We start from the raw sequence: 22,784 nt of genomic DNA, 5'->3' as shown, positions 1-22,784 counted from the left end.
TAAAACCAGGCAGCTGCACATGAGGTCTCACTGTGTCACAGCAGAGAGAGGCCCACCAGAGAGGAAGACCAAAAGAGAGAAAGAATAAAGCAGAAATAATGACCCCAAAAAAAGCCAAAGCAACTTGGCATGAAAGCAGAAAAACCGACAGCAGGGAAGAAAAGACGAAGAGAGATGCAACAGAAAAATGGCTCTGCAATTTTCCTGGCCCATTTCATCATCCGGTAGCAAAATCCTTAATGGTTTCTACATTATACACACACACACACACACACACACACACACACACACACACACACACACACACACACACACACACACACACACACACACACACACACACACACACACACACACACACACACACACACACACACACACACACACACACACACACACACACACACACACACACACACACACGAATAAAGTTCGGACATGTTTAACCTTTTTTTCTATTTCTATGAAAGAGAAGGATGATGTCGTTGGTCTTGCTAATATTTAAAGATTAATTTCATACAGCATAAAGAGCAGTGGCCCCTGACCAGATCCCAGGGCCACGCCATGATCGACACTTTCTTTGTCTGAGAGAGTGTGTGTGTGTGTGTTTACCTCTGGTCCCGGTCGCCATGTCTGCAACCTTCTGAAAAGCGTCCAGGAAAGCTCCGGTCACCACGATAGTCGTCCTGAACAAACACAGAAAACAACCGTGGTGTGAACTTCATTAAGAACAACTACGAACTCGTGTTGATGCTCTGTGTGTGTTTGAAAAGGTAAACATAAAAGGACTTTTATTTTGAAAGCGGGATTGATGGGAGACACATGAGAGGCAGGTCGCCCTCAAAGGCCAGGAGTGCAACTGGAGACCTTCTGACACGCACGTCATCTTCATCAATGGACCTATTGTGTGTGTGTGTGTGTGTGTGTGTGTGTGTGTGTGTGTGTGTGTGTGTGTGTGTGTGTGTGTGTGTGTGTGTGTGTGTACCATTACCAGGTAGGTCTGTTTCTATAGCTGAATGCACAGACAAACACACAGTCATTAACCCTGAAAACCTAACTAAGAAGATCAGATGACACTGCTGTCAATAGTTAGTTTGTGTGTGTGTGTGTGTGTGTGTGTGTGTGTGTGTGTGTGTGTGTGTGTGTGTGTGTGTGTGTGTGTGTGTGTGTGTGTGTGTGTGTGTGTCCTCAGTGGAAATTCTCTTTCATAATGCCAAAGACTAAATACACTAACACACAATAATAATATGTACCATTTTCCACGGTTTGCTTCTTAAATATTTGTCTCTACTTTCATTTCATATCTTTATTCTCCATTAATGTCTCTTGTTGTTCCGTTCTGCAGGACTGAAGGATTTGTTTTATATCTCACCAGTGAAGTGTATACAATTGACAATATCATTGTGTAAATATTCTTTAGTACTGGTAGCCTGAAGTCCTGTGCAAGTTGAATCAACTGCACCTTTTTGACGAGAAACTAATGAAATGTTTTCTTCACAAAATCAGAAAAGACTTCATTAAAAGATGCAAATCTGAGACTCAGAACTGAAGGTGTAGAAAATCATGCTTTATGATCCCGGTGATGAGTTTAACGGCCTTTAAGCACAAAATATGAATTTAATTAAAAGCATGTAGGTATTTAGTATGATTTTATTAGAGCTGTTTTAGAGCTTTAAGACTGAAAAAGAACCCACTTTTCTAAGGTTGCATCAAACATTAGAGCAGTTTGAAACAGCGAGGATGTCCTATTTATTGCCTGCATATGTGTGTGTGTGTGTGTGTGTGTGTGTGTGTGTGTGTGTGTGTGTGTGTGTGTGTGTGTGTGTGTCTGACAGGCAGTGCTAATAGACTGCGACTGGCTGCAGCAGCAGAGAGATGCTTATCAGAGTAAACTGGTCTACTGGGAAATACAGCCATTACGCTGTTATTATACAGAGTGTGTGTGTGTGTGTGTGTGTGTGTGTGTGTGTGTGTGTGTGTGTGTGTGTGTGTGTGTGTGTGTGTGTGTGTGTGTGTGTGTGTGCGTGCTTGCGAGAGAGCGTCAGAACACTTGCAGCCTTCACATGCAGTATACAGTTTATAACAACAACCAAAGTGTGTCATGTCAGGGGCCATGAGCCAAGAGGTTTAAGAAGGCTATAAACACTCCGAAAGGTTTTTATGTGAAAGCATCTTCGTAAGTGAGGCTGAACGAGAAGACACCGGCTCTCAAAGTGACTGTGGATCAAACCGACGGGTATATTAAGATAATGTAAAATGCTAGAGGCGCAGGTCGGGGGGAAAGCTTCCCAACGAATAATCATAAGTAACGTAACGTCGAAATAAACATCTGTTTACATAGAACCAGGATATACTGTGTGTGTGTGTGTGTGTGTGTGTGTGTGTGTGTGTGTGTGTGTGTGTGTGCGCGTTTTACCTGAGCTGTGACTGTAGTTTGGCTCCTTTGCTTACAAAGTCCTCCCATGTTGGATAGCTGGCCTGCAGCAACACAAAAAACATCATGGCGTTAAAAACACAACGCTTTACTGACAATAATCTTAAAGAGCTTATTCTTTAAGGGAGCGGGACAGAGGGATTAGGGGATTACAGCTGTTTGCACAAGAGAGGACTCTTTAAAGTAGAGACGCTACATACTGATATACACCTGAACATCAGCAGGAGAGGACTCTTTAAAGTAGAGACACTACATACTGATATACACCTGAACATCAGCAGGAGAGGACTCTTTAAAGTAGAGACACTACATACTGATATACACCTGAACATCAGCAGGAGAGGACTCTTTAAAGTAGAGACTCTACATACTGATATACACCTGAACATCAGCAGGAGAGGACTCTTTAAAGTAGAGACACTACATACTGATATACACCTGAACATCAGCAGGAGAGGACTCTTTAAAGTAGAGACTCTACATACTGATATACACCTGAACATCAGCAGGAGAGGACTCTTTAAAGTAGAGACACTACATACTGATATACACCTGAACATCAGCAGGAGAGGACTCTTTAAAGTAGAGACGCTACATACTGATATACACCTGAACATCAGCAGGAGAGGACTCTTTAAAGTAGAGACTCTACATACTGATATACACCTGAACATCAGCAGGAGAGGACTCTTTAAAGTAGAGACTCTACATACTGATATACACCTGAACATCAGCAGGAGAGGACTCTTTAAAGTAGAGACTCTACATACTGATATACACCTGAACATCAGCAGGAGAGGACTCTTTAAAGTAGAGACGCTACATACTGATATACACCTGAACATCAGCAGGAGAGGACTCTTTAAAGTAGAGACTCTACATACTGATATACACCTGAACATCAGCAGGAGAGGACTCTTTAAAGTAGAGACTCTACATACTGATATACACCTGAACATCAGCAGGAGAGGACTCTTTAAAGTAGAGACACTTCCTGTGTCCTCAGTGTTTAAAGGTCCCACAGAAAGCATCTGTCTGGTATTTTAAATGGTTCTCTGATGTCTACAAAGAAGGTATGTAACTATGGTTGTTCTACAAAATGTCCAGATGTGGTTTTACAGACTAATTTATAACCTATGATATGATCCTAGAATGAAACGAGCCGAATTGTTTTATTTGGGGCTCATTTAAATAATTATGACGAGCTCTGCTCTGATTGGCTGGTTTACAAGGAGCAATCCATGGCTGCCTCAGAGCCCACAGAAGTAAGTGAAGTTCGCAAAACTGTGAGAGATGAACCATGGAGGCTATTGGCATCCAACCTCACAGTCTGAGTCTTTATCGGAGGAGGAAACCGAGGAATCTGAAGAACAGCCGGTTGGTCGGAGATTGGAGAGCAGCGTTACGGAGTGGTGAGTGTTAGCGTCAGTGTTCCAGCAGCTGGTGCATGCAGATGTTGGGGCTGGACTACCGTGTGTGACGTCACACACAGGGACTGTTGTAATTCTCCCGTTTCACCGCTGTGATATGCATATTCATGATTTGCACGTGAAGGAGGGAACAATGGTGTTTGAGGTTCAGGGTATGTCAGCTCAATGTCCCGAACTCTCCTTATTCAACTCTGCCAAGGTGAATACAGTTTTCCATTCTATGGCACCTTTAATTGTCCCTGAGGGTCAGAGGAACAGCTGACTGCCTCTCTGGGTTTCTCATGAGGATCGTTGAGCGCCGGGGTGAAATGAAAGCCAGCCGATGTCACGCCGCTGAGACTGATTCTCCGTGAAGCGGCAGCCTCTCCTCAGAGCTCAGTTTTTAACACCAAACAGCATCGAATCTGGGTCAGACTCCACGTGGGAGGGGTTTATTCTCCCAAGCAGACTTTGAATTCAGACGTTTAAAAAGACCCAAAATCGTAACAGTTGAGAAGCTGGATTGAATTATCAGCAGGAGTTTTGCTTGTTAAATTACATAAGTGCTTAATTAGAATTTCAATCGATAATATTTAGCATTTTATCGATGAATCCAATTGTCAATTACGCTGTTAACCTCCTCACGTTCTTACATTATCAGTAATTGATGGACACTCACACACTCTCTTTTCACTTTGCTGACATGTCTGTACTTTGTCTAAAGCTTGTGATCCGTGATATCGATCCCTCTACTCGGTGAGCCTTTCTTACATTTCATTCTTAATGGATAATATAACGATTGATACAGCTTTTAAAATACAGCACATCTTTGAAGACCAAACGGCTTCGGACAGATGAAGTATTTGCATTCCTTTTTGATTTATCGGATGCTGAAAGTCCTCCTTAAATAAAGATCTTTAATGTAATCCTGCAGAAATCCAGATGTGTTCCTGTTGTCCCTGACCGTGTCTCTGTGCATGTTGTTGCAGCTGATTGATTATGGAACATATAGTTCAACTTTTACTTGAATGGGAGTATTGTTCCCTTGCTGTATTGGTACTCCTACTAAAAACCATCCAAAAACTTGTCAATCACTGATTTATCGACGTCTTAAATATCTTCCGTGGAGCACTTTATAGCTCACATGTGTAAAGATTGCTCTATAAACAATGATTTTTACTGACGTTCACAGAGATATAAGAACTTTCCTGCTGTTTCTTACTCTGTTTTTGTTAACATATCGCAGCTGCAACCGGTTATAACCCACCATGTCCTTCAAAACATTAACGAGTCAATGGACAAATGACATTCTTGCATTACGACATCTTATCTCCTCTTCTGATTTATTGGATGTATTATCGTCCTGCAGAGACTGAGATGTGTTCCTGTTGCTTCATACAGTTTCCTTGTGCATGTTGAAGCAGCAGCTGGCATAGTTCAACACTTTCACTTCAAAAGCAGTGTTTTGTCCCTTGCTGTATTGGTTCTTCTACCAAACACGATCTAAAAACTTGTCCATCACTGATTGATGTCTTAAATGTCTCTGAAGCACTTAGTAACTCAGATTTTGTGAAGTGCTTTTTGCAGAGGTTCAAGTATTTTCCATTTGTGTCTTACTGGATATTTGTTTGCATACCGCAGCTGCAAAAGGTCCTTCAAACGTGAAAAAAGCAATAGACAAATATAGCATCATGAGAGCTCTATCTGATGTATTGTCGTCCTGCAGAGACTGAGATGTGCTCCTGTTGCTTCTTCCAGTCTCTCTGTGCATGTTGCAGCAGCTGATTGATTATGTAACATAAGGCCGAGCTGCAGACTCTGACCTTGGGTTACATCTGCGGCCGACAGCTGCTGGTGACTCGATTATAAAGGCAGGGAGGGAAGCCCTGTTGGAACGACAGGCCCAGTCCCACTTTCTCCCTCCTGAGCGCCGGTCACCCTGTCCGTCCTCCACCGCTCCACCCCACAGAGGATAATACCGATTTAACCCCTGACAACATGCCATTAGCCTCTTAGCTCCACACTGCTAAAGCCGTTAGCCCCCTCCCTCCACTGACTGCAGGGATTTAGCACGGTGGGATGAAATACTGCAGGTGACCGGCTGAGTGTCTGGGACAACCAACAGGGAAACACTTCCAAAACTGTACTGATCCCTGCAGGAGGACTGGAACATTTAAGGGCTTAGAGAAGGGGGAAAAGAGCAATAAGCTCAAAAGTGGAATGCAAGATGAAGCATATTTAGGGTAAGCTAGAAGAACATTTAAAAAGAAAGAATAAAAGGTTACGTGACGGTGGATTTCTAGATGCGTTTTGCGTTGTTTTATAATATACTCTAATCTTTCCAAAACCTCATCTCATGCAGGGAAGGGGGGGGGGGGAGCGGGGGGTTTCACTGTATTAATCTTTCAGAAAATCCATGCGTGTAAAAGCGTCTCATTGGAAGTAAATCTCCTGCAGCATCCAATCACATCTCTGCATGTGTGTGTGGATAAGGTGTAACGGCGTGTCTCTTAAATGAAGACGATCGACTGAGATATCTCTCATAGAAACCTCTGCCGCTTCCTCAATAACAGCCAGACACCAAGGGGTTGCTACAGTTAAATATTGTGTATTATTTCTTTTAGTTTCTTCATTTGTATGTTCTGTAATAAAGCACAGAGCAGAGGGTGTTAGTTTAGAGCCTTATTTGATGCTAAGAGGAGTTACATTAAGAGGATTGTTGCACAGAGTGAGAGGGAACGCAGCGCTCTGTTTATTTCAGTGGAAAAGTGAAAAGAAATCCATAAACATTTGGGATTTCTTGCCATTTATTGCACAACAGTTCTACCCCGACAACAGTAGACTCCTGGCTCCTCCATGTAGAGTCGGTTATCTATGAAATGAAGTCACTGAAGGTCACTCCAGAAAGAAAAGCACAACATTTCTCTGCTTGTGTTTGAGGGCCTGCAGTCCTGAGGGCCTTCTGGTTCCCACCATCACTTCTCGCCTAAACCTCAAATTCTGTCAGGATTTGTTGTGACTGCCAGGAATGTCACAGGCACTCGCAGACCAAATACTCCAGCAGAGGGGTTTATATTGCAGCAAGCAGGGCTGAAACCACCACAGACAAGAGTATCAGAATTGACTGCAGCTTTATACTGAGAGCTTTAAACGCAGTTGAGGCTAAATCAGGGGCCCGGGGGCCACAAGGGTCACAGACTGAGGGTTCTGTGAGGCAGCTGCCGACAAAACAGCTGCAAGCTCTCTTAAAAACTGAAGAGGAAAGAGTGACAAAGGTATGGAGAATAAAGTGGTGCAGTGATGACGTGGATTTTAGGAAGAACGCTAAGCTAAAGGAGGCTAATGTTGGGCTATAAAGGAACTACAGCACGGTCACATGACTTCACGTCTCCACCGCTAAGCTAAAGGAGGCTAATGTTGGGCTATAAAGGAACTACAGCACGGTCACATGACTTCACCTCACCACCGCTAAGCTAAAGGAGGCTAATGTTGGGCTATAAAGGAACTACAGCACGGTCACATGACTTCACCTCTCCACCGCTAAGCTAAAGGAGGCTAATGTTGGGCTATAAAGGAACTACAGCACGGCCACATGACTTCACGTCTCCACCGCTAAGCTAAAGGAGGCTAATGTTGGGCTATAAAGGAACTACAGCACGGTCACATGACTTCACCTCTCCATCGCTAAGCTAAAGGCGGCTAATGTTGGGCTATAAAGGAACTACAGCACGGTCACATGACTTCACGTCTCCACCGCTAAGCTAAAGGCGGCTAATGTTGGGCTATAAAGGAACTACAGCACGGTATTATTATTTCAGTCCCTTCATAAACTCAACCCTCCTCAAACTCTGGTTCTGAGATTAGTGGAAACGTCCTCCTGGCTCTGATACAGTAAACCCTTCACAGAGCCGCAGCTCTCCGTGTATAGAAGATCTCCAGAGCTGTTATCCTACCTGCTTTGTTAATCACACCGCATGCCCAGGTATACGGTTACTGTGCTCTGTGTGTGTGTAGGCTAATCCTGCCGCTGTAATCCGGACTTGCTCTACTGACCGACAGAAAGGGAGAGAGAGATCTGAGGAGGAACTGCGTGACACCTCAGAAAGTGAGAATCCTGCCCTACTGACCCAAGCCTAGAAAGTCCTTATTTAGTCGCTCAGACAACGAGTCTGGGCTGGAGCACGGACGATGTTATTCATTAATTCAATCAGTCGAGAGGCAGACACTGAGGTGGGAGGTTTGCATGTCCGTGGTTAAAAAGCATTCCCACTTTATCTGCTGAGCATGTTCTCAATTAATCAAGTAGTGCTTGTTGAAGTGCTGGTTCTGTCTGGTCAAGACATTGTATTACATTTAGCTGAAGCTTTTATCCAAAGCGACTGACAAGAAGTCCAACAAACTTTAAAGATTCAAACTCAAAACAAGAGAAGTGCTGACAGATTCGGTTTAAACAAGCAGGACCAATAAAAGTTAAGCTCCTAATTGCTGCTTTCTTGTCAAGGCTAAGAGAAACAGGTGGGTTTTTCAGTTTGCTCCGGAAGATGTGTAGACTTTATGCTGTCCCGACATCAGGACCAAGATACAAACCTAAAGATAGGCTAACATTTTAGGACTGCAACTAAGGATGTATTAGTGAACTGTTTGTAAAATGTCAAGGAAATTGTGAAAAATGTTTGTCCCAAGTTGTCCATTCTTTAAACGTCAGTCCAAAACCAAAACAAAGACTGTTATTTAAAGCAGATAAAAGCAATGAATCTCCATGTTTTAGAGGCACAGTAGTAGTTCAATTCAGCTCTATAATGCATAATGAGTGAAAGGTTGCTAACGATGTGCTAATCATGTCACTAAAAGTACCAAAAGGATGTTTTCAAGGCAGGAACACTGCAGCGTAACGGCCCTCAACCACATGCAAAGGGAGACTGATAATACTGCAGAGAACAGAACTGACTCTGGAGAAACGGCTGAAAACAACCGGAAGAAAATAGCAGATTCATGTCAAAGAATACTTGAAATATCCAGTTATATGTGACAAATAATATGGCTATGTTTAATTACCAGGAGAAAGGTTTGTTAGCTTTCTACGGTGACTCACAGAGAAAGAGGCCCCCTGTACTCACCCAGAAACATAACCACATGCATGTGTCTTTAAGATCCTTTCTGATATCGCTGCAGCTTTCAGAGTACCTTTTAATGCGTGGCAGAAAACGCTGTTTGAGGCCGAGATGTCCGGCGTTTCTCCATTTTACATCCCATTAAAGTGATTATCATTGGGTTTTTTGCTGACAGAACAAGACGTTTAAAGACCTCACCTTGGATTTTAAGGACCTGGGATATTGTCCAATTAATCTAGAAAATAATTGGAAGATAAATCAATAACTGTTTGATAAAAATCGACTCTGGATGGGAATTTTACTATTACAATGCATGCACACTGCTGTGTGTGTGTGTGTGTGTGTGTGTGTGTGTGTGTGTGTGTGTGTGTGTGTGTGTGTGTGTGTGTGTGTGTGTGTGTGTGTGTGTGTGTGTGTTATGGACATAATCTGATAACGGTTTTGGAGAAGTGTGGGTTTTAATGAGGAAGAGAAGAGAGAGTGTGGAGAGGAAACAGGTTGGAAGAACAGATTCCACCAAACCGGTTTAAGTGTTTTATCATCAGGAAACATTCAGAGAGAGATATACAATTTGAGTTTAACATCCTCCATTCAGCTCGACTCCATCACTTCAAACTACTTCCCAATAAGGAAGAATGTGGCTGTACTGGTTTGTTTTCTAAAGAACGGTACCTGGGGGCTTGGCCTGGCTGTGGGACGCACCTGTGTTGAAATCGAGAGCAGCGCTAGTTAACAGTAGCTAGTTAGCAGCGCAGCTGAATTGAAGTTGAACAGAATCAATTGAAGCTCTAATTGCTAAAAGTTAGTATTTTGTAAACTTCATTTCGAGCGTCTTCATGATGTGTTGAAACCTTGATTGAAAACAGGGGATGACTATGGGACGCCTCCAGTATTGGTAAATTGTTAACGACAAACCTTTGATGAAATCGTCAATCATCGAAGTCAGTGGCTAAGCTACTTAGCAGCACAGTTGTGATTGGCTAAATAATGAAGCTAATGGCTAAGGGTAACGGAGCGAGCTTCCATAGACTATAAGGATCAAATTGATGCTCTAATAAGTCAAAATTTGTATTTCGCAAATATAATTTTGAGCGTCTTCACAAGGTGTTGAAATGAAGTCTTGAACAAATAGCTACAGCTGATTGGATTTAATTAAAAGCTGTATGAATAGATAAAGATCAGACAGGAAACTAAAACCTGTTTAACTACCTACTAAATATCCAGTCGCAGGAAAAGCAGATTGTATTTATCACTGGTATTGGTATGCATTCTGAGAGCTGTGACTTCCCTACAGACAGGAAGTTCAGATCAGCTCCTTCACCCATCAGGAAAAGAAGACACCCTCATCCAATTAAATCAGCAGAAACCTTTAATTCCCCCAAAACTCGTCTGCATCTTTAACAGATAATGCCAAGCTGCTGTTTAAATGTTCACTCCTTCATTGGAAACAGTGATTCTGCTTTGTTGTGTCTTTCTGTAAACTGTTATATCAACCACATATCATTTTAGCTCGATCGTCTCGTAGCAGGAGATTTACGGACGTGTGAAGTATTATGATGGATATTATAACTGACCCTCAATAAATCGTGTCACACAGCGGAGAAAGCATTCGTCCAAAGTGTGTGACGGTGCAAATTCTTCTGAAACCAGTTTGAGAGAGAAACCTGACGATGACACGCTGCAGAGGATTGTTATTACTGTCACTTTTGGTTTACCTTCCTTTAATAAAGAGGACTCTTTAAAGTAGAGACGCTACATACTGATATACACCTGAACATCAGCAGGAGAGGACTCTTTAAAGTAGAGACTCTACATACTGATATACACCTGAACATCAGCAGGAGAGGACTCTTTAAAGTAGAGACACTACATACTGATATACACCTGAACATCAGCAGGAGAGGACTCTTTAAAGTAGAGACTCTACATACTGATATACACCTGAACATCAGCAGGAGAGGACTCTTTAAAGTAGAGACTCTACATACTGATATACACCTGAACATCAGCAGGAGAGGACTCTTTAAAGTAGAGACACTACATACTGATATACACCTGAACATCAGCAGGAGAGGACTCTTTAAAGTAGAGACACTACATACTGATATACACCTGAACATCAGCAGGAGAGGACTCTTTAAAGTAGAGACACTACATACTGATATACACCCGAACATCAGCAGGAGAGGACTCTTTAAAGTAGAGACACTACATACTGATATACACCTGAACATCAGCAGGAGAGGACTCTTTAAAGTAGAGACTCTACATACTGATATACACCCGAACATCAGCAGGAGAGGACTCTTTAAAGTAGAGACACTACATACTGATACACACCTGAACATCAGCAGGAGAGGACTCTTTAAAGTAGAGACTCTACATACTGATATACACCTGAACATCAGCAGGAGAGGACTCTTTAAAGTAGAGACACTACATACTGATATACACCTGAACATCAGCAGGAGAGGACTCTTTAAAGTAGAGACTCTACATACTGATATACACCTGAACATCAGCAGGAGAGGACTCTTTAAAGTAGAATATGGTTAAATTCCTGCACAAGGCTCAGTATGAAAGGACCACGTAGCCTAAAATCACACCAAACTTTTTGTCCGCTGTCCTGGCAATTATGTTTCAGACAAAGTGTCGCCATATTAAAGCAACAGAGAGGGCGAGAGAGGGCGAGAGAGGGCGAGACTGTTCAAACAGCAGGTTGATGGTTTGCTTAACGCTGCGTTTGAGTTACACTGGTTGATTTAAGAAGGAAAGCAGACAGCTGGGTGTGTCCACATCAGGTTAATGGTTGTTCCGTAGAGTCCTTCCTCTGTGAGTTAACCAGTGACCACAAACACAGGAGGACTTTCAATTCCTCTTATCGCTGTTGCATAAATCACCGGCTTGTACTTCTTTAATATCGAAAGCTGGATCACTGCCATTTGATGCGTTGTAAAATGATGGTGTAAGAGCTGATACGGACTGCCTTCTTTTCTTTAGATCACAGAGTTATTTCAGCGGCAGAAAGTCGTCTCTCCGCTCTTGATTTCCAGACTGAAATCCTGTTGTTAGAGTAAAGAAATGAAGGATTTAAAGAGCTCAAGTCTCCCTCTGACTCTCTCCTGAAGTGGCTGGACATCAGGTTTGTGTCTCCATGAGGACTGTCCTCGACTATAATACGTCTAAAACTGATCGATTATGTGTTGATAATGGACAGAGGAGCATGTTCAAACCTCTGTTTGGATCCAGAGAAGTCATTTTCTGTTTCTTGGAAATTACTCAGTAGGAAAATTGCTTTAAAAAAAGGACTGAATAAATCTTAGTCATCAGGATGAGTTCATGGAGTACAGGATTGCCATTTTGGATTTAGTCCAATTAACTAATTATCAAAGTGTACGTAGACCAAACAGACCCCACATCTGACGCCTCAACAAACTGGGAATTGATTTTAAACTGCTTTTCATGGCATCCTAAGCCCCTTCGACAGGTAACACGTTCAGAAACACATCATGAATGAATGCGTTTCTGGGATGGTTTGTTTTCTCATGAAGTTGAAATCACTCCTCACTTTGGCACATGGTTTTTCTTCTAGTTTTTGCCCAAATCCGGCTCTCTTTTTTGACCTGCAGTAACATACATTTCCCTCTCATTTGCCTCTTGCCATGTGTTCCTGTTGGAGTGCAGAAGAGGAAGTAAATGGCAGCTGATCTCCATGTGACTTTTTGTCTATTTCTGTGTCTTTGCATACCATTTGTGTATCTGCTTTGTTTCCAGTCGTGTCTCTCGCTCTCTCGCTGGTCATGCATCGGAGTTTCGATAAAGAGTTGTTTACAGACTATTCATTTTGGGGGGAGATGGAAGGATGGATGTAGAGTAGATGTCGCGATACAGAATAAACAACATAATGAAGAGACGTAGATGATGTAGGAGGGTCCGAGAAGAAGACTTCCAGAACACTTCACCAAAATGTTCAAGTCTAACAAACTACAGTCAATCAGCAGCATCTACTAAACCCAGCGACACTATGAGTCCTATAAAGTGAACAAAGCATGAGTGACTTATGATTAATTCATTCAATTTCCTCTCCAAAGAACTGCCCCTGGAGAAACGTGCCTCTAAAAGCTGAAACCCCCTTTATAACCCTTTAATAACAGACAGAAAACCCCTTAGTCTTTACAACGAGGGGCCTGTGGAGTGGTGGGGTGATAGATCCACACCTCCATCTCTCGACCTGTTCACTCACGTTCAAATCCCTCCGCCTTACGTACAAACGTTCCACTCTCCAAGGTCATAGTGTTTTCTAGACTCAACATGCATCCGTCTGATTGGAAAATACGCATCCATCTCCGACTGCTCTTTAAGGGTTATTGGGTATTGACGTCTGCAGAGGAGCGCCACGTCAGCAGCCCGAGGTTACTCGATGAAACCTCTCAGTGAGGGTTGATACAGCCTTCTATCTGAAACATAACGTGCTTTATAATCATCAGACATATTTAAGATAACGATGATACTGCACGCAAATAAGAAGTGAAAACCTCCATGATTCAATCAAAGGTAAATTACAAAGGATCTATATTATTAATCCAGTCTAACACCAAACTGTTAAACCAGACGCATGTTATCAAGGCATTGTGCCAGACCGAAGCAATGAATAGAAATGAACATATGGTCGGAAGATGTTGGATTTACACAATATCAAATGCTCAAACATAAAGAAATAAGTAAGAATGCACGATGATATACCAAACTGATAACATACATGTAGTCTTTCCATATTAAACAGAAATAATTCACCTTTTTCACAAAAATGACATCATTTTACTTTTTCTAGACTTTTTCAACCCTTGCTTGATATTGTCTTTACCGAGACAAACGTACTTTCTTGGACTATAAACCTGAGTCTGATTCAAATATTCCCTGGTCGTTCCTAGATATTAATCGTCAGGAAAGTCAACATATTACTATCTTAACTGAACCATAACCAACCCATCATTCTGTGTGTTGTTTTTGAGGGGTAACTCCAGTTCCGAATGACTGACCTATCTCCTAGCTTCCTTTCCTCCCTCCTCCCTGTCAGCCAACAACCACCACAATCACACACACCCTGTGTCCATGTGTGTGTGTGTGTTGGTACAATGTGTGTGCGTGTGTGTCACTTTTGCAGCAAAGTGTGCCACATTAAGAAGTGTGTGTTTGTCTGTTCATGCCTTCAATCACCTGAGGCGGCCTATTTCCCTGTAAGTGCTGAGACTTCCCTGCAATTAAACACACACACACACACACACACACACACACACACACACACACACACACACACACACACACACACACACACACACACACACACACACACACACACACACACACACACACAAACAAGGAACTATGAAGTATATCGTTGACATGACTAAGCCTTGAACGCATCACATTATGGCCTGTGTGCGTGTGTGTGTGTGTGTGCGTGTGTGTGTGTGCGTGTGTGTGTAATGGTGCCCAGTTTTGTGGAAGGGAAACGCCTGTGCTTTACTCTCCACACACACACACACACACACACACACACACACACACACACACACACACACACACACACACACACACACACACACACACACACACACACACACACACACACACACACACACACACACACACACACACACACACACACACACACACACACACACACACACACACACACACAACTGGTGATAAAACACAGCAATGCAGTTATAAGTATTGTTTACGTGTGTGTGTGTGTGTGTGTGTGTGTGTGTGTGTGTGTGTGTGTGTGTGTGTGTGTGTGGGTAAATTGAACACGGCTGTATCTTAGTGTTGAAAGCTGTTTGTTATTCCACACACACACACACACACACACACACACACACACAAGTGTTGTCTCATTATCACTTAACCTTCAGTGCACAGTAAAGGACGGTAACACACACACAACCTCACACACACACACACACACACACACACACACACACACACACACACACACACACACACACACACACACACACACACACACACACACACACACACACACACACACACACACACACACACACACACACACACACACACACACACACACACACACACACACACACACACACACACACACACACACACACACACACACAGAAGGAAGGAAAGTCAACGGTTGTTCAGAGGGATATTTCCCTTAGAAGTTAACGAGGAGAATAAATGAGAGACTGAAACATCTCGTGAGCAGCGAATTTATCAGGAGGTTATTACAGGACAAACGTGAGGAAGAGGAGGAGGAGGAGGAGGAGGAGGAGGAGGAAGAGGAAGACACGAGGGTGAAAGAGCGATGTCAGGACAGAGTGAGGGAGGTCGATGTCTCCTAACGTCCTCCTGATGTCGCTGAGACACTAATCAATGACCCGTCTGTCTCTCTACAGCACTATCTGAAAGGTCATTCCCTCCTCTGCAGTTTTCCTGGAGAGAACACACTCTGTGCAGGTTTTACCTCTGCGCTGTCGGCATGTTCGTGGTGCATGACGCGTCTTGATAAATGGACTCATGCTGTATCTCAATTTGCATATTTATGTGCATCCTTAATGCGAAGTATGGCAAAATGCAGTCCCTGGATGATGCGCTCATGTGGGAAGTCCAACAACCAATCAGAGTCACAGTCACTCCGGTGAACACGGCACTGCACAAATAAAAACTGCACACGTTGTCTTACGTATATTACCAGCGTACCACTAGACTTGCATTGTAAAGAAGCTACCATTGACTTTTTTGGGGGGTTAAATTGAGCATGATTCGGTAGCACAATCATTGCTAGCTAGGACACAGCAGCTTTGAGGCGACACTGCAGGGTTGGATAGAATCGGAGGATGAAGCCTCTTTATTAGTCACACACACACACACAGCAGAGCACACACAGTGAAATGTGTCCTCTGCATTTAACCCATCCTAGTACTAGGAGCAGTGGGCAGCTATCGTGCAGCGCCCGGGGAGCAATGGGGAGGGGGGATTGGAGGTGTCCGGTGCCTTGAGGTGAACTGGGACCTCTCCAAGTAGCAGTCCACTTTCCATATTTCAAGTCTGTTCGGGGACTTGAACCGGCGACCCTACGATTCCCGGTCCAAGCCCCTACTGACTGAGCCACTGCTGGACAACTGGGTTAAAATTCCCACAATGCACAGGTGTAGGACATGACGGTGTAGTGAGGGGAAGTGTCTGAATTAGAGGCACCAAATGTCCCTGAAAGTCCTGACTCGTTTCACGGTTTGAGGACGTGTTCCTGTAGCACTCTCCATGAGACAGAAGATGAATGAAGACAGTGATGAGTCTGAGGTCACGCTGCAGTCAATGGCATTATTTTTTATTAGCTAGCCTGTGTTTAAACCTCAATGCAGATATAATATTTGACCGTAAAGATCAGTTTTTTACGGAGCTCAGCCGTCACATTGTTGTGTTGTTGTTTACTGCCGCCCTCCTGAACACGGGGTGTTGTTCTCGTGATATCGTATATTGACGATCAGCGCCACAGGATTGCCCTCATGCTATATTTAGCTAGAAAAACCCTGGATATGGAGTCTAGATATCGTCTGATGTTTCTGGGTATCTTAACACTGTTTATTTGTAACGCTGTATCACAGTAAAGATGGTACTAGTTTCTACCAGACGAGTTCTAGCTCCTTCTTTACTTGCTGAGCTGTTACATCCACAGTACATCATCTTAGTCAACTCAACTGGACTACCCATTAATATCCACCAGAGACTGAAACACCTTGGCCAATAAACCTAAAAGAAGTTGTAGTACTTAGGATAATTAGGTTCAATGGTCTGGATTGTGGTCGTTTTCAGTTTGTATTTTCACGGTTTATCGCACTTATTCCAAGTGGCTTTGGATGAGAGTGTCAGCTAAATGTTATGTAATGATAAGAGATGTTCTTAATATCAACACAAGCCCTGTTCCTCCTGACTGCGCTCTTCACAGGCGGGTTATGATGCCCTAAGGAGAGCTTTATCTAATCAGCAGCTCTCCACTAAATAAGCCATGACTTCAGTGTGTGTGTGTGTGTGTGCCAGATGGAAGGAGTGCCCTCGTTGGTGTCGTGCCACGTTGGTAAGACACCAGGACGCAACAAGCTCTGATTCAAACACAATCCACCACCATCCCAGCTCCCAGTTCCCTGTTATCTGACCGAGTGACTCATGTGTGCTGCGAGTTCCCTCACGTTACGCCTGGAGAACAAAAACCACAGCTGCCTCGTGTTTATACCCAGAATCATCCTCATCATCTAACGGAGAAATCTGATGTCTAACGACTTCCTGAAAAACTCCACGAGATTTAAGCCAAAAAAAAAATGTGTTGCAGGAGGGGGAAGAACTCAATCAGAAACTTGCAAAATCAGTGAGTCACTTTAAGATCTGCTACTTCACAATCCTCGTTTACATTTCCACAGCTGAATCATCATCTGTCGTTTGATGCGTTGCAATAACTTCCACAGAACTGCGAGCCTCAAACACGGACACACTGATTGACTGATGTAAAGCTGGGTGGGGCTTTAACTTACTTTTTCATTTAAACAGCAATCCATTTATAGATTCTCTGACCAAAAGGAGAAAAAGGTGTGAAAATGTCGCGACTTTTCCATAAATTTAGGGATTTTTAGCTTATGCTGCTAGCCACATTCATTGGTGAATATTTAGGAAACACTGGGCTGGATCTTTTTAAATGTTAGCTCACAATAGCTAGCTTCTGCAATGTCACTTAGCCAAGCTTTAAGAAAACTGTGGGGTATTCTCCCTTCAATTTATAAATGCTCCCACAAAGGAAGAGAAACGTGGATTGAAACTGCTGTAAGTCGTGTAAAGGAATCTGACTTAATCTGAAGGAGTTCTGAGGTTAAAGTCGGATGATTAAGTGAACTCAAATGAGATGCAAACCTTAACGAACTTAATGCAGGACTAACATTCTGTTCACCAGACTCAACACCGTGGTTGGTCGATTTATGGACCTTTTGGGGGGTTTTGCACGAGGACATGCACTGACAGTTTATAGACAGTTGATTTTGACACCGTGTGGAAGGTAGAAATCCCACAGAGGGTCAGACGCATCTATTTCCTGTTTTCTTGACATTAACGCAGTGACTGCAGGTCACAGAGTACGGGTCAATAAGCACTCCACGTGACCGATGAAGGATTTCTGAGTCAGACACAGATATTGATGTTTTCACGATCCGATAGAAAGCTGATAACAGTTCAACCGAACTGTCTTCATTATTGATTCATCTGCAATCCCTTAGAGGTGTTTATTGAAGAATTTCAGCTGTGAGGGACCATTTGATCATTGTTTTTAGAATAACTTGAGGGCGGGCGGGCAGACGGATGGACAGACAAGACAGACAGGCAGGCAGACAGGCAGCAAAGGGCAGCCTGCTTAACAAACATCAAAGAGCAAACAGCTGGTAAACTCCCCCCACCATCCATCCAGCTCTGATGGCCCACTTCCAGCTCCAACCTCTGCTCATTCATTACCCAATCAGCATGGCTGCAGTCTCTCTAAATACAGACAATAATAACCTGGATCTCATGAGTAGGCCCATCTCAAGCTTTGGGACTCTTTAGTTTCAAATGCACCTCGATTTAAAGCATCGTGTTTAAGCTTTACGGCACTTTACGGATCGACAAGAGTGAGGTTGTGAGAGTCGTGATGACAGGAAGACGTACAAACATGGCTTTTGTGTTTACAGAAAGTGCAAATGTTGAGTAAAGAAATGCAGGGATTTACATTCAAGGGTAAAGTTAGAACTGCTCGGTGCTGCTGGGACAGCGTCTGGAGTTTGTGACTTTTAAAAGCAGATTAAATTCATTCAGAATAAACACAGGATGTTTTGTGCAACGGTGGACTAGGTTTAAAATCTAGCTCCCTGTTGCTATGTAATCCACTGTTACCCAACAGAAATTGTGGGGCATTTATCGTGTATCTCTTCGTTATGAACACGATTCAGACGTGGTCAAGATGTGTGTCGTGTACAGAGGTCTGTCTTTCTCATCGTAACGCCATAATCTGATGGACATTCAAACATGTTGCTGAGGTTAACTCAAACAAAGAGCATGACAACAGCAACAGGCGTAATGTAAGACTGAGATTCAGTTCACCTGGAGTGCTGATTCACTGAGTCAGTAATCTGCAATCATTTTGGTAATTGGTTAATTGGATTTAATGCGCTGTTTTCAACCGACCAAAAGAGGAGATTTCTGCTTTTTTTGTGAACTATGTTGAGATGACATTTAATATGATATTCTATCAGTGGTTGAATAGAACTACCTTCACTCAAGTATTGTACTTCAGTAAATGTGTGGTACTTGTACATGAATATTTCCATTTTATGCTACTTCATACTTCTACTCAACTACATTTAAAAAAGGGAAATCATGTATTTTACTCCTCTACATTTATTCAACAGCTGTTTCTACTTTCAACAAAATGCATCTCTAAATATTGAACTAGGAAACAAACGCGTCAAGTCTCAAAAGTATTTCAATATTTTACAGGGTTAAAAGGCTACGTGATGCAAAAGTGTTACTTAGACATGTCAGTGTCACATGAAAGGCACATTTTCTGCACAATAATTGACTTTAAGTACATTTTTCTGATGATACTTTTACTTCAATGAGATTCTGAATGCAGGACTTTTACTTTTAATGAAGTAAAGCCATTAAAGAGCTTCCTCTACCACCGCTCAAAACTGTACGGGAGAACAGTTCTTGAGTGAATCTACTTAGTTACTTTACACCACTGCAAAACTTTTCCTTTAAATCGTGAATTTCAGCCTCAATGAGCATTACAGGAGAAAGAAATGAGAAGTAAAAGAGTTGCCAAAAGTAAACGCAAACTAAAAATATGTACAAAATTGAGAAGAATTAAGAGAAACATGTAGAAGATGTTCTGCAGATTAATCAAAAAAGCATAGCTGACAAACAACCTTTTATATTTCATTTTAAATTCAACAAAAAGCAAATGTTGGGAAGGATTTTTGAGAACATTTGGCCTTAGAGACACCAGTGATGTGATATAACTCAAGCACTGTACTTCTACTCCTCCATATCTAAAAGGGACATAATGTAATTCTACTCCACTACATTCATTTAACAGCTTTAGCTCCTGTTTACAAGATGCATGTCTTAAAAATGAGAGATTAAAAGGAGAAAGGAATGAGAAGGAAAAGATTTCGATACGAAAAACGTGTAAAAATATTCTGCAAATAAATCAAATATGGAAAGCAGGCAAACACACGTTTAACTTCAAATAAGAAGAAACAACAAGCAGATGCTGGTTCGGTTTTTCAGGTGATTTGTCAGTTGAAAAATGGTGATTAAATCATATATGTGTTTACCTTCATGTCGTTCATGATGAGCTGGAAGAGCCCTCCCAAGGCGCTGCATTCCTTCTCTATTCCCGCATCCATTTTTCCACAGGCTCGGAAAAATCCTCAAACTTTTCTCAACTTCCAGAAAGAAAAAACTTCCAAGGCAAAGTTTTTGAAATACTCCCAACAGAAGGAAAAAGCAAGGGAAGCTTTTTGTATTTATTTAACAAATGGGGGGGTTGAGTTACAAGCACCCAAAAGGGCAAAGTCCTCCTTTAAAAAAAAGAAAAAGCCAAAATCAGCAGCAGTGGAAAAACTAGAAAACAAACATCCAGGACGAAAAATATAGATCCAAGCTTCAGTCAGCCGATGCTACCCGCCGGCCAACTTGATACACGTCCGAGGAAACACCACATCATGCCTGGATAACACACACACTGTGCAGAAAATAGTGCCGCACATACACGGTTAAGAGGCTTCTGATGTGTCGGCGCGGGAGGATACGCAGTAGTGCCGCGCACATTCACTGTTTAAGCGGTGACTGATGTGTCGGAGCGGAGTGATACGCAGTGTGGTGATGCAGCCCGTACCTAGAGGCATGCAAAACTGGGTAAGTCAATAAAGTGGTTTATTCTGAAGTAAAAAACACCGTCTACAGAAACGTCATCACTCCACAGGTAGCAAGCCAACATTTGACACTGTATGGACAATGTCTGACAATGTAGTTTTTATATAAAGTTGGTTAAAAAGAAAAAGTCCCGGGTAAAAAATGAGCTGTGTGTGTGTGTGTGTGTGTGTGTGTGTGTGTGTGTGTGTGTGTGTGTGTGTGTGTGTGTGTGTGTGTGTGTGTGTGTGTGTGTGTGTGTGTGTGTTTCCAAAACACGCAGTCCAAGATCAATCAGTTCGCCTTAAAAAAATCCATATGCCTCTTATCTGATGTCCAGAGCAGGTTTACAGGTCCCGGGTGTTGTTTCCGGGGGGAATCCGGGTGATTTCGCGTTGTTTTCCCCGTTAAATAGAGCCGTTTTTCCGCCGTTTGCTCCAACGGGATCCTAACCTAAAGTGAATGAGCTCCGAACAGCGACGTAAGTTAGCCACACTGATGCTAACACACATCCGGTCGGTGAGTTTCACAATAAAAGCGAGGAAAAACATTTGACATGTTTTATTTTAATTATTTATTTAAATACCCTTAATCGTCCCACAGAGGGGACATTTATACTTTACATTTGACCCATCCTAGTGTTAGGAGCAGTGGGCTGCCATCATGCACCAGGGGAGCAGTGTAGGCAACGGTGCCTTGCTCAGGGACACCTCAGTAGCACTTGGTCTTTCGGAGTTATTGCATCCTCTGGGGTCTGGTTCAATCAGGGATTAAATTACAAGCCATCATAACTGTGTCCTGTCCGATATTATAATTAATAATACACCAAGTAGCAGATATATATGTTTACGCTTCTTTCTTTTTTTAATAATGAATTTGGTTAATCAAACAAGTGTACATTAAGATGTTCTATTGATGTATTCTCCATAAACATTTCAATTCAAATCAAATCGAAGTCTTACAACTTTTCAAAATGTTAGGAAATATACATGTTTTTTTGAAATATTTGTTTGGAAAAGTTCTGTATTTTCAAATCGAAGTAAAATATTTACGCTAAAATAAATGAGCATGCACTGGTTGACTAGTAAGAACACGTGTTCCTTCATAACAGTGAAAAACATGCAAAAACATCCACACACACAGTCAGTATTTCCTCATACAGTATAATCTCCTGTTTGGAAAAACTTTGATTTAACTCCGCCCCGCCGGACTGCCGCGTTTGCAACAACGAGCGAACCTCCTCCGTCCGCGAACCCTGAGCTGCGTCAAGCGAAGCGAAATCATTCGACCGGAAACTCAAAGGGCTTCAGAATAAAGGCATCGAAAACGTTTTATTGACACGTTTATTTACTAGTATGACTTTCGTACAAAGGACATTGAACAGGTGAATTGAATGTGTATTAAAATACATACAGTACATGACACACGTTCTGAAAATGATGAGTTTTACTATGATTATTATTTATTGATATGTTTTTATTTATGACGATTTATTTTTACTTTATTAAATATTTTGACTATTCGAGATGTTCATTTTTGTTGTATTTTTCAGATGTCCATCATCAATTATCCATTCCAAACTTTAAAAAAAATACTAATATGTATTTAAACAAATGGACTGCAAGACAAGGACAATCATCGTTATGTCTTTGAGTAAAATCTTACATAAATGCAAACTTTATGAAACACCTATAGGCTGCTCTGTTCACTCCATATCTGTGTTCATGTAGCAACCAGCAGATGGTAAACACAGTCACCGTGTATTTCACTGATTCACCCGGCAACAAGCTGAGTCACACTCCTACCACTCTGATCACCATGGCAACACTGTGTGTGTGTGTGTGTGTGTGTGTGTGTGTGTGTGTGTGT

General features: G+C 42.3%; 1 protein-coding gene across 2 annotated transcripts in view; it reads right to left on the bottom strand.

Annotated features, from left to right (window-relative positions):
* mtss1 (MTSS I-BAR domain containing 1) overlaps positions 1–21,399 on the bottom strand; it is a 48,548-nt gene extending 27,149 nt beyond the window's left edge. For both annotated transcript variants that reach the window (XM_063911026.1, XM_063911027.1), the window contains exons 1-3: positions 20,339–21,399; positions 2,417–2,478; positions 613–686 (exon numbers count right to left, since the gene is read on the bottom strand). In XM_063911026.1, coding sequence (XP_063767096.1) covers positions 613–686; positions 2,417–2,478; positions 20,339–20,410 — 208 coding nt within the window. In that variant the 5' untranslated portion in view covers positions 20,411–21,399. The remainder of the gene's footprint in view (positions 1–612; positions 687–2,416; positions 2,479–20,338) is intronic.
* Between the last annotated feature and the right edge of the window lie 1,385 nt (positions 21,400–22,784).

The sequence above is a fragment of the Eleginops maclovinus genome, chromosome 20 (genome assembly GCF_036324505.1).
Source record: "Eleginops maclovinus isolate JMC-PN-2008 ecotype Puerto Natales chromosome 20, JC_Emac_rtc_rv5, whole genome shotgun sequence".
NCBI lineage: Eukaryota > Metazoa > Chordata > Actinopteri > Perciformes > Eleginopidae > Eleginops > Eleginops maclovinus.
The sequence above is the reverse complement of the archived record's forward strand: the minus strand, read 5'-3'. Positions and strand labels throughout refer to the sequence as shown.